Consider the following 15,618-nt stretch of genomic DNA (forward strand, 5'->3'; position numbering starts at 1 on the left):
GGTGGGGGGGGTTGTATCAGCCCAGTATGGCTGCTGTCTGAAGATCTCTCATCTCATGTGTTTTTGTAAAAGAAGGAACAAAGCTTCCCATGTATGGTTTCATTCCATTAGCTAGCAAATGTATTTTCTTTCAGTGCGTCCACAATAATTATGAAAATTGACCTGAATATTTTACATGTTTAAATGTTTCACAGCATTGAAGTGCACTTTGGGGGAAAAAAAACTCATGGGTTTTGAGCACAGTTTTAACGGCAGTGAAGAAGGTTTGTAGTATGACAAGGGTAAGTAGTTCAGCAGAAATGTTACACCAGCAAACTAAATATTTCTCTGCCGAACTGGAGTTACAATGTGATGAATATGGTGTTTTGTTGATGAAATTAACAGAAATTTTACAACAAACACAGAGGACAAAACACAGCTTCAAAAATGTGAGGTTGTTTCATATATAATATATATAAATATGCACTGTAGGTTAGGTATATCTGATGTACCTCTGTCATTATTGACTGTTGGAAGTGAATTGTTTAAAAAACTGAAGTTTGCCCTTCATGTTGTGCCAAGTTAATGTGATAGCCCCATTTCAGTAATCATCACATTGTTAGTTCCATCTGCATAAAAACAACAAACACAATAATAATAATGAGAGAATATACTGATCTCAATTTAAAGAGAAACAAAAGTGATTCATACTTTACTCAGAACCTCTCAGTAGTACTAGTACTGTGGAAGGGGCTGAGACATTTGTTCTCAAATGACAGGTACAGTACATTGGTAAAAACAAATCACACTACTGCCATTCTTGATGTGTCCAGGTGAATTTTCTCAAACATTGTAACGCCATATGCCTGAAATGCCTTGATCAACAAGCACAGACAATTTAAAGCCTTTCCAAAAGAGATATGATAGACACATACAGTATATAGACACGTGACAATTGCTGCCAAGTAGCAGTTAATCTATTAAAACCATCTTTGTAGCAGTATTTATTTCAAAATTCATAATTTTTTTAAGCGATTATTTACCTGCCATAAAGTGATTGAGTGGCTCACTAGAAATAATAATAATTCATAGAGAAAAGACTCATACATGGGGGGAAATGCTCTGACCTAGATATTTAGTCTCCTCCCCCTGCAGCTTTAGCAGATATGATTCAGAACTCCCACTTCCCTGTGTGAAAGTAAATAAAGCAGGGACGTTTCCTCGCTTTACCAAGTCTTAGTCAGAAGAAGCATAAAAATGAAAAATGAAAAAAAAATCATCCCATGACTGCCCAGAATGACTGATCTACCTCAAAGATATGACTGTCCCCCACCCCCTGTTGCTCCTTTACCCTGCCACATCCCACCCCTTCCCCTTACCCCCCGCCTCAACAGCCTAATGACTCCTGGAGGTTCCATTTGTAAGGCTCCCATAGAAACACTGCCACAATAGGCCCCATCTTGAGAGGGCCCATCTGGGAGTCTTTGTGGGGCCTGCTGAAAGCCACAAAGGCCTGCTGACCTAGAAACCCATCAATAAGAGAACAGGGAGCCCCACCGACAACAAATTGAAGAGCCATGGAATGTCCTGAGCCATCCTAAGTCCGTAGGTGAGGACAGAGACTGGAAACATGGGAGGGGGAATTCTCTGGATGTTGGAGGATGACACATCAGGATGTCATTCCCAAGCTGTCAGCTGTATGCCCATTACCTTAAACTGTCACTGCTGCCTTTGTCCTTGTGCCTACTGTTTGTAATTGTGTGGAGGGGCCTATGAAATCTTTACAAAATGGTGATTGTGACAGGAAGCAGCAATGGCATGCTGGGTAGTTATGTGTTCCTGCTCGGGGGGGCTTCATGGTGATGATGCAGGGTTTTTTTGTGTGTGTGGGTGTGTGGGTTTGGTGTGTGGAATAGCCAGGTGGCCACTTTGTGAAAAAGGCAACCTTTAGGAAAGCATGTTTGATGGTTAGAATTAGTTACAAGTTTCAATTCCTGAGTTATCTATTCTATGTATCTTAAAGGGGCCCTGATGTAACTGTGTATACCGAGAGAAGTCCAGTAGTCTCCATGAGCGCGACTGTGTTTGTCTGTCCCAGCGCTGCCTCCACTTTAGCTTTCTTGTCTTCATACAAGTTGTGTATCTTGGTTACAGCGGTGGCTGTAGATACAGTGGGAGTTATTTCAAGCAGACCCTCGTCCTCCACAATGTCAGTCGGTCTGCAAGCTGTAGCCACCCATTTAGCTATTGCTGTTGAAAGTTTGTTGCTTGTAGAGTTGTCCAGGCATCTCTGTTGCAAACTATCCAGCGTGCTCTGTTTTTGGCGAGGGGGAGGACGGCTCTCTGCCTCAGCTGTGTGCTTGGCCAACAAGTTGCATGTGAGGCTCGACATACTCAGGTGTAACTCAGTTCACATCGACAGTAAATGCAAATAACTTTAATCTTGTTGAGAGAACCATCTGGCAGGGCTTTGAAGCTGAACTTGCCATCCAAAAGACCCTTTATTGATCCATTTCTACTAATTTCTGCTGATGCCTCACTTCCTGATTTCCCAAACTACGGGGCGGGCCGAGGGTCATAATCACAGAATGTGTTTGCATCTAAAAAAGTAGTGGCATTAAAAGGAATTTGTGTTAACTCGTTATTATCACGTTAACTTTGACAGCCCTAGTTTAAAGACTTTCATATAACTTGTGTATGCCATTTAACCTACTTTTCTGATAATAAATACTCCTGATTTGATGTAATAATGAAGGGATGCCATTGCCTTTAGAATTTTCACGGAAAGCTGAGAAATTCAAGTGAACCAGATGTCAGGAAGCATTTTTCAGGACAGGCACCATTGCATCCTACTTCTGTCAGTATTCCTGACAGCTGGGTTGCCTTTGCTTAATGTGGGAGGGGTCAGTTGAATGCTTAAGACAGGTGTCTCCCTCTCACCTCTGCTGCTGGTTGGGGATGCAATAGGTGGAAGAGGACAGGAGTGCTGTTACGACCCTAACAAGAGAGATGAAGATGTCATCTCCACTCTGATAGTCAGATCGCACAGTAACACATTTGTCTGTGCCCTACCTACAAAAGGTACCTAGAATATGGTCCTTATATCAATTACAGTCAGCAACAATGATGTGGTTGTGAACTGCTGGACCTGTGGTGTCAGAATGAGACATCTAATGATAGACTTGAGGTTGATCCATTTTTTCATGGGAAATGTGTCAAAGCTATCTGAATGACAGTGTCTTATGTTTATTTGACTTTTCTTCTTGCACTCAAATTTAATTGTTCTTGTCTTTTATGTCTTTTTTTTAGAGGAGGACCGATATGATAGCTACTCTCATATGATCTTAAAATACTTCCTAGCAGAAGGAGTGGTGTGTCACCATGAGCTTTTTGTGGCTGCAGCTCAACATAACCCACATGACATCTTAAAGGTATGCTCTTAGGAAGGAAATGTGATGTACTGCAAAGTATGATATTGTTTTTATTTCTAAGCTACAAGTCTTGACAAACCATTTATAAAGAAGCTAAGATGGCCTCAATCTGTCTGCTTTAACATTGTCCCTGTAGAACTGCTGTACTGTAAAGACAGTTTTGAAAAACTTTTGTTTATCTTTTTGTCATCAGAAAACATTGGACATATTCTGCCTCCTTTTAACATAAGGCTTTGAAATATAACAAATTGTTATCACAATATTTTTCTTATATTGATTGAAGGAAGACAATGCATTCAACGTTTGGCCTCAAGGATATGTACACTGTGTTTTGTGAGTACAAGGTTTGCAGTTCTTAACAGTCTTTTCTTTTACTCTCTGCAGTTACCATAAAACTTATGCCTGAAGAAGGCAAAAAACAGTTCTTTTAAATAAAAATCGCACAATAGATCAACATGTTATACTACACATTTTGACTATTGCACGTGTCAATGATGGAAGCCTATTACTGTGCTCTAATAGGGTGATTGTCCAGATGGGGATTGACCCAAATGCAAAACAGGTTCATTTATCAAAAATTGTTTATCAGTTTATCATTGTTATTGTGATTTTTTTTTTTTTGTGATAACTATCAAGTGTGTTTTGTTGCCCAGTTCCCACTGTACAATATTCATCATGCTACGCGCTGGTCAGGCAGTGATTTAGCAGGTATTACAGGCTTACAGATTTCTCCAAGATGTGTCGGGGTCAGTGGGGGTATCTGTGAGGTCGAGGGTGGCATGGTTTTGGCATTGTTGAAATGTTTCCCGATGCATCACTCTGTGAAGAGGACCATAGCCCCAGAAGCTGACTGCCACCCAGCATACAGGAGGAGGGCCTCTCTCACACTGATTGATAGTGGGAGGGGTCACAGCCTCACCCTCTCTTTACATATCAAAGGCTTATTAAGAGAGGGGAACTCCCAGTGGGGATATATCACATAATTTTGTGTTTTCACAGCTAAATTCACAGTATGCTGGTCTTCAGATGCTAAGGTTGTTTTAACATGCACACAAGAAACCAGCTTACTCGACGAAATCAGGTTAAGGCAGGAAACTGGAAAATCCATTCACATGCACTGCAGTGATTTGGTTACTTAAAAACCCACGTTTACTTGCATCAGCCAGTCACTCAGATTTCCCAACCACCACTGCCATGATTTTGAACCAAGTCTAATCAGATGTTTTGTCGGAAACCAATGGGAATTCTCTACTGGATGGACAGTGAAAAAGCAGGTTCTCTTACGGCGGTTTTTTGCTAAAAGACTCATAACTCATCCTGCCAAGCTGCTACTACAGCAGTACTTTAAAGTCCTTCTTATGCACATGTATTCTTGGAAAAACACAATTAGAAACCCTGTTAAATTCATACATGACCAGGAATTATGATTTGCTATGAGCAATCTCCCTGCTTTTATCTGGCGTTTTCTTAATCGCTTCACCGCAATTGAGAAAAAAATCATGCTTATTGACATTTATATGTAGTAGGAAATCACAAAGCTTACAGTGAAGTGCACATAATGGGAGAGACAAGGCTGCACTGACTTGCAGTACTACGTCAAGTTGCACTCTGCTGTTATGCCTCTCTGAAATTACACAACAGCAGGAAAAATTAAATGGCCTTTGTTGACCAGTCAACATAATTCAATATATTATGTTTATTAAATGTTTTTGTACAGGAACTCCCAGCTCCCATCCTGGATGATGTTGCTGTCCATAAACCAGTGGAGCAGCCCAGGCTGTCTTGCGACCCCACAGACAGTTTGGATTCCATGAAGATTGCCTGGCGCTATCAGAATCTTCCAAAAGTACAGGTGACCACGTGAAAATTTATGTTATCTGTTAATTATAATAAGTGGATCTTATTTTAATTGGAATATACAGTAGAATATAGGCAACATTGTGATCATGCTACTTTCATTAAAAGTCCTACATGTGTCTTTTACTGACTCTCTGATCTTAGTGGTTTGACAGTTGTCTCCACCACAAAATCCGTCAGCCTTTAAACTCTTTTGTTGAGTGAATGAGGCCTCAGCCTCTCCTTTCAGAGCTGGACCAGATTACTCACACTTAGCTGGCTATAGGTAGGCTTTTCACTGGTCCCCACACATACACACACGCCTGCACCCCTGCTTAGCCTGGGAAACAAGAGTACTCTACAGCCTGTGCATTGACATGTCTGCTCGCTCAACCCTGTGACCCAGGCCTGCGCCTCTGTCTTCCCCTCAAATCCCTGCCTTTCCCCCTGCTAGGGTCGGCAGCCCTATGCTCTTTCTTCTGCTTTGAGGAGAGGTGACCCTCCCCATCTACTTTTCTGCAGTCTTCCCCCCTTCGGTCTATAATCCATATCGCTATGTGGATTAACAGCACACAGTGTGTCCCTGGGGATCCTCTCCCTCTTTCTCTCTCCCTAGAAACTTCTTTATATGTGTGTCCTTTCCTCACCTCTCCCCCTTCCTCTGTAAAATCGTCTTTACAAACCACTAGTAAGCCCTGCCAGAGGATTTGCATCCCAAATTCACCCCCAGAGTCAACGCTTACTTTCCCCTTACACACACCTCTCCTGGCATAGCCTACTGTGTCACTCGCCCAATGAAGACATCAGATCAAAGGTGAGGCCGTCAGGGCGGGGATGGAACGCTAAGCAGGTTGCCTAGCTCACAAAGAGAAGATGAGCCCCTGACCCCCCTGCCCTGCTGACCCACTCGTCCTGCCGGGAGAGGGACACACCGGGGGCCCTAATCCAGATTAGGAGTAGATTAAGGGCCCCTTTAACAATGGAATCCCTGGTTTCACTGAGAGAGAAGAGCTAAAATTCTCTCTTTCAGCTGCAGGAAAACATCCGCCTTCCTCTGCGTCCCCGACACGTTTGCTTTCACAGCCAGAAGTGGACATTTATGTGAAGAAATGATTAGGAGAAGTTAAATAATCACTGTCATAGTGGTTATTTAACTTGGCTGCTGCAGGAACATTGAGGAATGACCCATAAACAATGCAATTGCTTTACCTTAGTACTGTGAAGCACACTCAGTTAACATATTAGAAAGACAAATAAGATTATTTTTCTTTATGAATTGCTTTATTCTCAAATGCACACCATTGGTTGTAAGACATTTAAAGCCAGTGGTATCAGTGTCAACCTGGGATGATTGCAAACAAATTTCAATGATCTTTAATTAAAAGTCTTCAGTGTTAATATGCTTTAACCTGAGTTTGATTTGTTGACCTCCTCAGAGTGCCCTGGCATCCTCGTCCCGGTTTGGTCACTACTACGATGTCTCCAAGACAATGGAGCCGGAAATCCTCCAGGCGGCCAAGTGCCACTGCTTCTACCTTCCAGACCATCCTACCCAGTCATCACCCACACACAGGTAAAATGATAAGACATCATCCACAGAATGCATGGAAACCAATGAGACATTATCCGCAGAACAGGCATACAAACACAACATCATCCGCAAAACAGTTACACAATTATGACATCATCCACTGAACATAGGCACACAAATATGGCATTGTTCACAGAATACAGGTAAAAACAACAGTGCAGACAGAGCAATATAATTTGAGATTACTTACTGTATAAGCCGTGAAACCAGCATGTGCATTAGAGGAAGAAACTCTAGATTGTTTAAGATACCCATTTATAAGAATTAAATAAACTGCGAGGCTCTACCTACCGAGCCCAAGTTAATATATTGGTCTGAAAGCCAAAGATATTGAATTTACTTTGATAAAAACAGGTTTTTGTTTTTTCCCAAATAGCTGGACATGAATTATTTCAACTCTGAAAAACTGTGTGCATTTATTTCCTCTAGCTTACAGAAACAATCACTAGATTATTTTTTAAAAATAAGAATATTATGTTCATTTTACTGTTTGCATGCCCACATGAAAGCATATTTACTTTACTTGAAATATCCAGTTTCAATAAAACAGCATTAAAAAAAATGAAATACTGAATAGCTCAGTATTTTAAGTCAATTTCAAATTACCCTTTAAATAATCAGCCTGGTTCATCCTGTATTCTGAAGAGTTTGCCATTGGTTGAAGTCCTTCAGCCTCTTGGAAAGGTTGTGTATGTCTATTCAAATAAGGGTCTTGTTTGCTCAGCGTCTGTTTGATTTCTCCTGCGTTGAGTGTACTTAGGGTTCAGAGGTCATGCAGGCTCTTTACTCAGAGAGTGGTGCTGAACACACAAGGGCACACGAAGGCACACTCACACACGCTGGGTAAATACAGCAATCTGGAGCACAGAGGATGTGCAGGAGGCTTTATACAATCCCTTTTCCTTTATTTCAGCAAACAGAGACTGTTAAACAGAGCACCCATGCAAACACATTAAATGTTGTGGATATTCATTCACAAGTATGGACCATGAAGTGGACATCACTGTTGTGCTAAATATCACCTCAGAACATAGTCATGCTTATTAATAAGGAACAAATAAAATATTAAAATATCTTCTGCCTTGATGCTAACAGCGTTGTGCGACAATTTTGTCAGTAAGAGTACCATGGTGATACAGTTGTCATTGTGGTCGTCTGAATGGGGTATAGATCTAACAGACATTTTGACAGCAGGAAACTACACCTGCACTGCACCATTGTGCCCCCAGCCCCACCCCAGTGCTGAGACACATACATACATGTGCACATACACACTCAGCACATTGCACACGCACATGTACCACACAAACTCCTAAGCAGGCTACTCCCCCTTGCACGTGTCCACAGCCCCATGTTGATACCCTAGCTGTTAAATTGCTCCGTTTCACTTGAAGGCATAATTGGCACAAATTGCTCTCTAGGTGATACAGATCCTGTTGTTTAAGACCAAGCATCCCCCTTCTCTCCTCCTTTCTTCTCTCACTGAAAGAGGAACACTGAGATAAAGAAGCTTCCCTGTGTATGATCCTAATTAACCGACGTACTAGCCCCTGTAGCTAAGCACCTAGACCTTTTGGGTACCTGAATGAGGGGTGCTCAGTAGGGGTAGCTAAAACACAATGCCGTCCTACACAATGGCTGCCAACCAGAGGCAACCTCCTGCTCAACTGCATGTCAAACCATCCCAGCCCCCTACCTCAGAGCAGGGGCATGGGCAGAGAGGCCAAGGAGGGTAGGTGTCCCTTTTTCACCAATCCAGCTCTATCATTAGCCACAGCGGGGTCAGGAGGCACCATTGTTGGGCTGAATAACTGAAATAGAGTACATGGATATACTTGGCCCAAGTGTAATCAACACGAGTGTGTATTGCTGTTCTTTATGCAGGGTTATTGGCGTGTGACCAATCTATATATACATCAGCTTTTGTAGCCTGCAGGTCGAATTGACAAGTGACACAGCAGCCCACTGTGACTCGCTACAGAGTGGTCATTACAATGGTGGGGCGTTCTTAAGTGGAGGGTCCTGTTTAAAACGATGGGGTTAACATTCCTATTGGCTCAGCAGTAATTCATCCCTTGACTGTTGCTAAATGTTGCTCCGATAGAACTGTATGTTCTTTGTCAGTGGTGCACATCTCACCCCTGATTAAACACCAAAATGCTGTTCCCTGTTAGTTTTCAATATCAGCCCATTAATCCCCACCCCCCATCCCGCTTATCATCTTTGTTGTGTGTATGTTTGTGCATATGCACGTCTCATCTGTCTGTCTGTCTCGGCACAATCAGATCCTCAGGGAGCTGACAGAGAACCAGTGAAGTTGTAATTTAATCAACCACATAAATTAATTGGATCTCTTGATATGGATCATCTGTCTGCTTCAGTGGCTCCAGAAAAGCACAGTCAGGAGAAACATGCTGCAGTCATAGATGATTAAGCTACTGTGATGATCAGCTGATCCCAGATTTATCAAAATGGCTTCAGTTAGAGTTTATATGTCTGAAGTAACTTTTTTGTTTTCTCTCTCTGGCTGTTTCCTCCACTGTGTCTACTCTTTTTTTCTGTCCTGTCCTCTCTCCAGTCCCATGCTGGAGTCCTACTCTACATTGTTGAAGTCACTTCAAGAGGTCATACACAGGGAGGGCTTTGATGTAGCAGCACCTATGGTAAGAACCAGAACAGAATTATTGTTTGCATTTGTTTCTGTCAGCCTGAATCCAGACACTTTTGCTACATATGTTCTGCAACTACAACCTTCTTGAAATGTGTAGCACCAACAGATCCTTTCAGCAGACAGCAATCATTCTCTGAGGCTGAGTTTTTGCATTTGTGGTACAGACAGACAGAGTAGTTGAACAGGAGCTCTTGTTCAGCTGCTTGGGTTAGCTTCACCTGTGTGTCCTACCTTTCATATATTTTTAATAATCATCAATCTAAGTGTGTGTATGGTTGCACCTTATTCACCTATATTTGGTGACCCCTCAGCTCGTCACCTGGAGCTGCCCCTCCCTGGTCTCTCACACACAGGATTTACCTCCAGTTCCCCTTACCCTCCCTCCCTCCCCAAGTGCTGTCACTCACACACCAGATTAACTGCTGACATCATTAAAGCTGTGTGGCCGCCTGACATACTGTTGGCACAGTCCAGGAATGCAGACCAGCACACAGGGACACTGGCATTGTAGACACAAGAATGCCCAGTATGGGTGATAGTCACTGTGTGTATTTATTTGTTGAACTGCCATCATGGATCATTAACGAGATGCAGATTTCATATATTCTTTTAAGATGAGTGGGGTGGAGGTCGCAGCAGAAACTGGCTGGTGATTAGTTTGTGGTCCCAGGCTGGCTGTTGTCTATATGGTTGGCCTCTGGTCCTTGGCTGGACTCTACTGGCACAGTTCCCTGATTTTTCTATAGGGGTAAAGTATATGAGTTAAGTTTGGCTTCTTCTCCTGATGTTGCCCCAGCAACAGTCATGTTTTGACAGTTTCTCCCTGCTGGGCTACACACACAGAAATAGATTTCTAATTGTGTGCCCCTAAGACCTTTGTATGCGATACTTACTAAACAAAGAAATTGCATATCTGAAACTGAGAGAGGCACACATAGAGCAATAATATTTAAATGTGGTACGGTATAGCGATGCAGCAGTGGTGTTGAATGGCGTAGAGAAGGATGACTGTTAGTGAGAATTCTCCCTTGGGAAACCATGAGTCAACTATGAAAAACTCCCAGAAACAATGGGGTTTATTTTTCTTAGATCCCTGTGAGTCTTATCCAGATCCAAACGAAGCTTAGTGTTTGGAGAGGAAGTGCTGGGGACTGGGGCAGAGGAGATTTCAGGAGGGTCGAGATAAAAGAGAGGGAGGGATAAAGGAGAGGAGAGGTTGGGGGAGAAAAGGAAAAGTGAGCAGATTTTAGGCCAGAGCTTTGTTAATCACTCTTGGCTCTCACCTCAGTAATCGGGAGACATCCTGAAGGCACCCCAAATAAAAGGCAATTGTACTAAAGGTTAAAAACCTCTCACAGTTTGGACAGGCTCCTCCATTTTCAGTTTCAGTGATATATATCTGACCACTGTTTGGCCACTTTTTCTGTCTTCATGAGAGTGGGTTACCCTTGATTTCTTGCAGTGGAGTGGGAGGGTTTCAAGGGAAGGCACTCCACCCTTACCCAGGCCCCCTTGGCTGCAGAACATCGCTATGGTGCCAAGAATGTGCTGGGGTTTCTGGGTGGCGGCCATATTGGAAGCCTGTCTGACAGGTCCATTGTGCGTGTGTCAGATGGCCTCTGTGATTGGGCAGTTGTGTCCAGTCACGTTTGGGCATTGTGTTGTGATCGTCTGTGCTGGTGAGCAGACTGTCCAGTCGTTCTCTCCCACAGTTTGGAAATACTACTCAAGACAGCATCACCTTTCTGAAATAATTCAGAAGTAGTTTGTTAAACTTCATAAGCACTCTGTGACCATGAATTTAATCATACTGTATTAAACTGTACTGTTTGTGTGCTTCATTACAATCTAACATATGTGTATGACTTCCTGACCCCTTCTTCTTTGCCTGTTGTGTTTCATAGTCAAAGTCACGGAACATCTTGCGCATTGGGCTTCACTCTCTTGGCTCAGCTCTTTGGAGTGATGACCTGAGTTGCCATGACAACCCTAGACACCGACACGCACTCACTACCTTTCTCTACGGCCTGCGCGCTTTGCTGAGGTCATCACTGTCGGTTGCAGTGGTTACTGTGCCATCACATCTCATCCAGGTAGGACAGCGTTTGACACTTGAGAACAACTTGACCCAGTTTGTGAGCATCAGCATCCACAACATATTTAATTAGTGACTACTAGCTGGCCTGATATAAATGATACACAGTGGAGAGTATTTTGGTGAGTAGTTTCATAGGTGTGTGGTACTGCAAAACAGTGCACAAGTTACAGATCACAGCTCAAGAGAATTCTGTCCTCTTGTTTGTGACTTCTTCTTTGACCCTCTGTTTTCTACATGCCACCCTTAAATTCCCCTCAGGAATTAATAAAGTGCTAAATTTGAACTAACATAATATTATTGATAATGGACACTTGTCTGGCTCATGTACTTGCTTTGTCTCATTCATTAATGGGGCACAAAGCTTGAAGGCTTCTATAGTGGGACCTCCTCTTCACCCAGTGTCACCCTGGTATGACTCAAGCCCATGAGGTGCCTCTTCCTCCATGCAACACTCTCTCAACAGAGTCATTCAAGTGCATAGGTCATTCAGAGGCCTTTAATCTATGTGTTTTTTGGCTTTAATTACTTGAAGCTGTACATACTCAGAGTGTGTGCCTCTGTATACATTTTATTCTCCTACAAATAGCCCTTCTTGTAGTCATGTGTGTCTCTGGCGATGTATGTGTGTGTATTTGTGTTGGGGGTGGGCTAGAAGTCTGTGTGCATGTGTCTGTGTCCAGTCTGGCCTCTCAGTTTGAAGGTGGAGTCATCTGCTGAGGCATATGGCAAACCACAGCCCTCCCAGAGACACTCGACCACAGAGGCAGGCTCACCAGAAAAGCCATCTGAGACTTCCTACCAAAACGGTTTATCTATCTCACACTTCAGACACCCTGCTTCCTCATAGTCCTTATGGAAGTGCATGGAAGCTGCGTTATTTGTGATCCTTTTGTACGAAGATATAGGCCGACGCTTAACTTTCAGAACAGCTGTGTTGTCACTGCTCTGGCTCCAGGCCTATATGCTTAGTGCACAGTGGCCTTGGCCTAGTCAAAAAAAGTAAAGTGACTAACTAGCAGATGTCAGCTGTGGTGGGAGCGGTCCCCCTGTCCCTCTCTGTCCTGGCCTCCTAACCCTTATTCTGCCCCCCTCCCCCTTATCCACCCCGGGGAGAGAAGTGAATAAGTGGGGGAAGAAGAGGAGAGGGGGAAATTTTGGACTGAATCAGGTGTTGGATGACTAAGCCAACATGGCAGCAATGAGAGGCTGTTAAAATGGGCATCTGTGAAATGATTACTTCAACACTGTGAATTTCACTTGATGTCATAAGAAAATGTTCTAATTGATTAACTGAGGTTGCCAACATGTGAAAGCTGCTCACTTGAAGTTAATGTCAGCAGTGTTAGGAAGAACTGACATGTTAGCCAGAGCTGCTTTCTGCCAGTGCCTGTGCTTACAGCAGGTACACGGAGTGCGGCCTTTGGAAGACTGTCTAGATTAGTAGCAGTGGGCTAGCTGGCCGAGACCACGCTGGACTCTCTATCCATAATTGAGCATCTTGGGAAGCTGAGCAACTCACTGAAAGCCTCCTCACACAGCCCAGTGCCACAGTCCATCTGAAACATTAATTAGGCTTGTCATAGCCTAGTCCTCCATCATAGTATCTCCTGCTACCACACCCACCGTCACAAGTAAACATGCACTCAAACACGAAGTACACGGTCTTCCCTAAAATGCATCCATTTACACCTCGCCTGCTGCTCAGACTAAGTAGTGTCCTGACCTATGCAAATATTTTGACTGTGTTTGGACAGTATTTTTCAGCCTGTCGTGGTGGGGAAACAAGAGGTGGTTTCTTCAAAATGATCAATAGAACTTTTATTCATTCAAATTAAAATTTTAATCTTGAACTGCTGTTTTTTTTTTAGTAGAGGTAAAACTTTCATTTATAGTAATTTCTTGTGACTGATTAAGGTATGTCTCTTTCACATGTTGTATTTGTAAGACAATTGTGCCTTAAACCTGATTGTATCCTATCACTTTATGTACACATACCATCTACAGGACATACACATTAATTGTAGTTTGTTACCTTTGAAACCACTTATAATCCTCTCCTTTTCATGTATTTGATGGTGAACCTGTGTCTCTGTGTTCCCAGGTGAAATGGTATTTCCTGGAAAAACACTTGCTTCCATTTTTAGCCTTTGAAGGGATGTGCATTTATTTTCTTATGTGTATGCTCTACTATCCAAAGACAATAGGGCAACAGGAAATTTATACCTGTCCCCTCCAAACAATGTATTAAATGTTAGGTCACATTGGGTAGATTGTTTACTTGTAGAGTGCTCTGTCTGTCTCTAACCTTTGACCACATGCATACACAGTGACACACACTGACAAAAAAAAGCAAAGAATAAGCCAAACAAACCCCACTGAGCCAAGCAACTGTGATCAAAACTGAGTTCATCAATAACCTGGCAAGCCCGGTCACCTCATGAATGACCTGGTTTGGGTAAGATACTGCAGGGTGAGGTGAACGCTGTCCTCCCTTGGACCTGTCAGGTAGTGGTCGTCAGCTGAGGCTCAGAGTGTTCAGGGGATTTACACTGATGGAATCTGAGCTGACTGGGCCATCACAGACTTTCACTGAAAAACTGAAATTATTTTTGTTTGAGCCCGTTATCAATTATAAATACATTTAAAAAAGAAATACAGTTGAGATAACTGTTTTTAATCACCTCTTTAATCTCAAGGAAGTGAGGAGTATATCTTACTGACATCACTCTGCCCTACTTCGACAGTACTGAACCTCTCTTTTTGGACACTTAGGATTATTGTGACTTTTGACTCTTTCTCAAAGAGCCTTCTTTGTATTTACTGTAAGTAAGTATGTAAGTACTAGCCAGGCTTGCACAGAAAGTTGTAGTTGGCCATTTCACTCACAGACACTATTGGCAATACTATATCATTAATGGAATAATTTGTATCCAAACACTTACTTCATATGCTACGTGTGACTGACCTGAGATACCCTCTAAGTGGTGTTGTACTGACTGGTGGGATACGCATACTTTAAAAGTAGGACAAAAATGAAAAGGAAGAAGAAAGAGTGGGGGAAAAGACATGAAGGCATGAAAACTGCATTAGGCGGAGGCAGCCAGCACTGAGAGAAGGATGTGAATGATTCAAGAGGCAAAGAGATTAATAATGCAAGATACGCTGTATCCCTACATCCCAGTGTCTCCCTCTCCTCCACTCCCTTTAACCCTCTGCCTCCACCCTTTTGTATATTTCTCCTTCATTTTTTTACCTACTGTATTCACCCCTGATTTGTCCTCTTTATTGTCAAGTCGCTGAGTTAACCAGTAGGGGGTGCTCTCCTCATCAGGCCGCCTGTGCTTTCTCCCACTTCTCCTCTGGCCTCCCCTGCTGTGTGTGGCTGTGAGACTGTGCACCAATGGTGAACCTTTTTGTAAAAACTGTTGTTAGATGAAATAAAATAATTTCACTGTGTTGCTCGCTGACATATCCCATGCCTCTTTTGTAGAAGAACGACTGATGTAAAGTGTATGTCCATTTGTCTGTCTTGGCATCACTGGTCTAACTTCTGTCAGTGCTCTTTCACCTCTATACCACAGCACTCTCACCTACGCCATGGGCAGGAATGACCTGGCTACAGGAAATGTTGACCTAATTTAATTGCAACACTGATGGCCCGTCAGGAGGCTTTTAATTACCTACTCATGTTTCTCTCGCTCTCCCTCTCTCCTTCATTCTACAGGACAAAGCTCTAATGGGCAGTATAACCAGGCTATGTGACAATGCCATAGCCCTGGAATCATTCAAAGGCTCTGAGAGAGAGACCAACCCACTCTACAAAGATTACCATGGTAAGAACACACACACTTGCTTATCTTTCTCTCTCTTTTCTATCAAATACATATATACAGGCATACAGGCAGTGCATTTAGGCTGGGTCTGGGCTGTGGATGGAGACAGGGCAGCCCCCTTGCAGGCCAGGCTGTCAGTGTGCGTTAGTGTGCTGCTGCTCAATCAGACGTGCTCCTCG

The 15,618-nt window shown here is 43.0% G+C and overlaps 1 protein-coding gene across 1 annotated transcript in view; it reads left to right on the top strand.

Annotated features, from left to right (window-relative positions):
* Positions 1–15,618, top strand: part of elp4 (elongator acetyltransferase complex subunit 4) — a 55,572-nt gene that overhangs the window by 5,477 nt on the left and 34,477 nt on the right. The window contains 6 exon segments of the mRNA XM_020615662.1: positions 3,289–3,410; positions 5,128–5,262; positions 6,683–6,819; positions 9,416–9,500; positions 11,413–11,601; positions 15,331–15,439. Of these exon segments, the coding sequence (XP_020471318.1) occupies positions 3,289–3,410; positions 5,128–5,262; positions 6,683–6,819; positions 9,416–9,500; positions 11,413–11,601; positions 15,331–15,439 (777 nt within the window).

Source organism: Monopterus albus, unplaced genomic scaffold, assembly GCF_001952655.1.
Source record: "Monopterus albus unplaced genomic scaffold, M_albus_1.0 scaffold168.1, whole genome shotgun sequence".
NCBI lineage: Eukaryota > Metazoa > Chordata > Actinopteri > Synbranchiformes > Synbranchidae > Monopterus > Monopterus albus.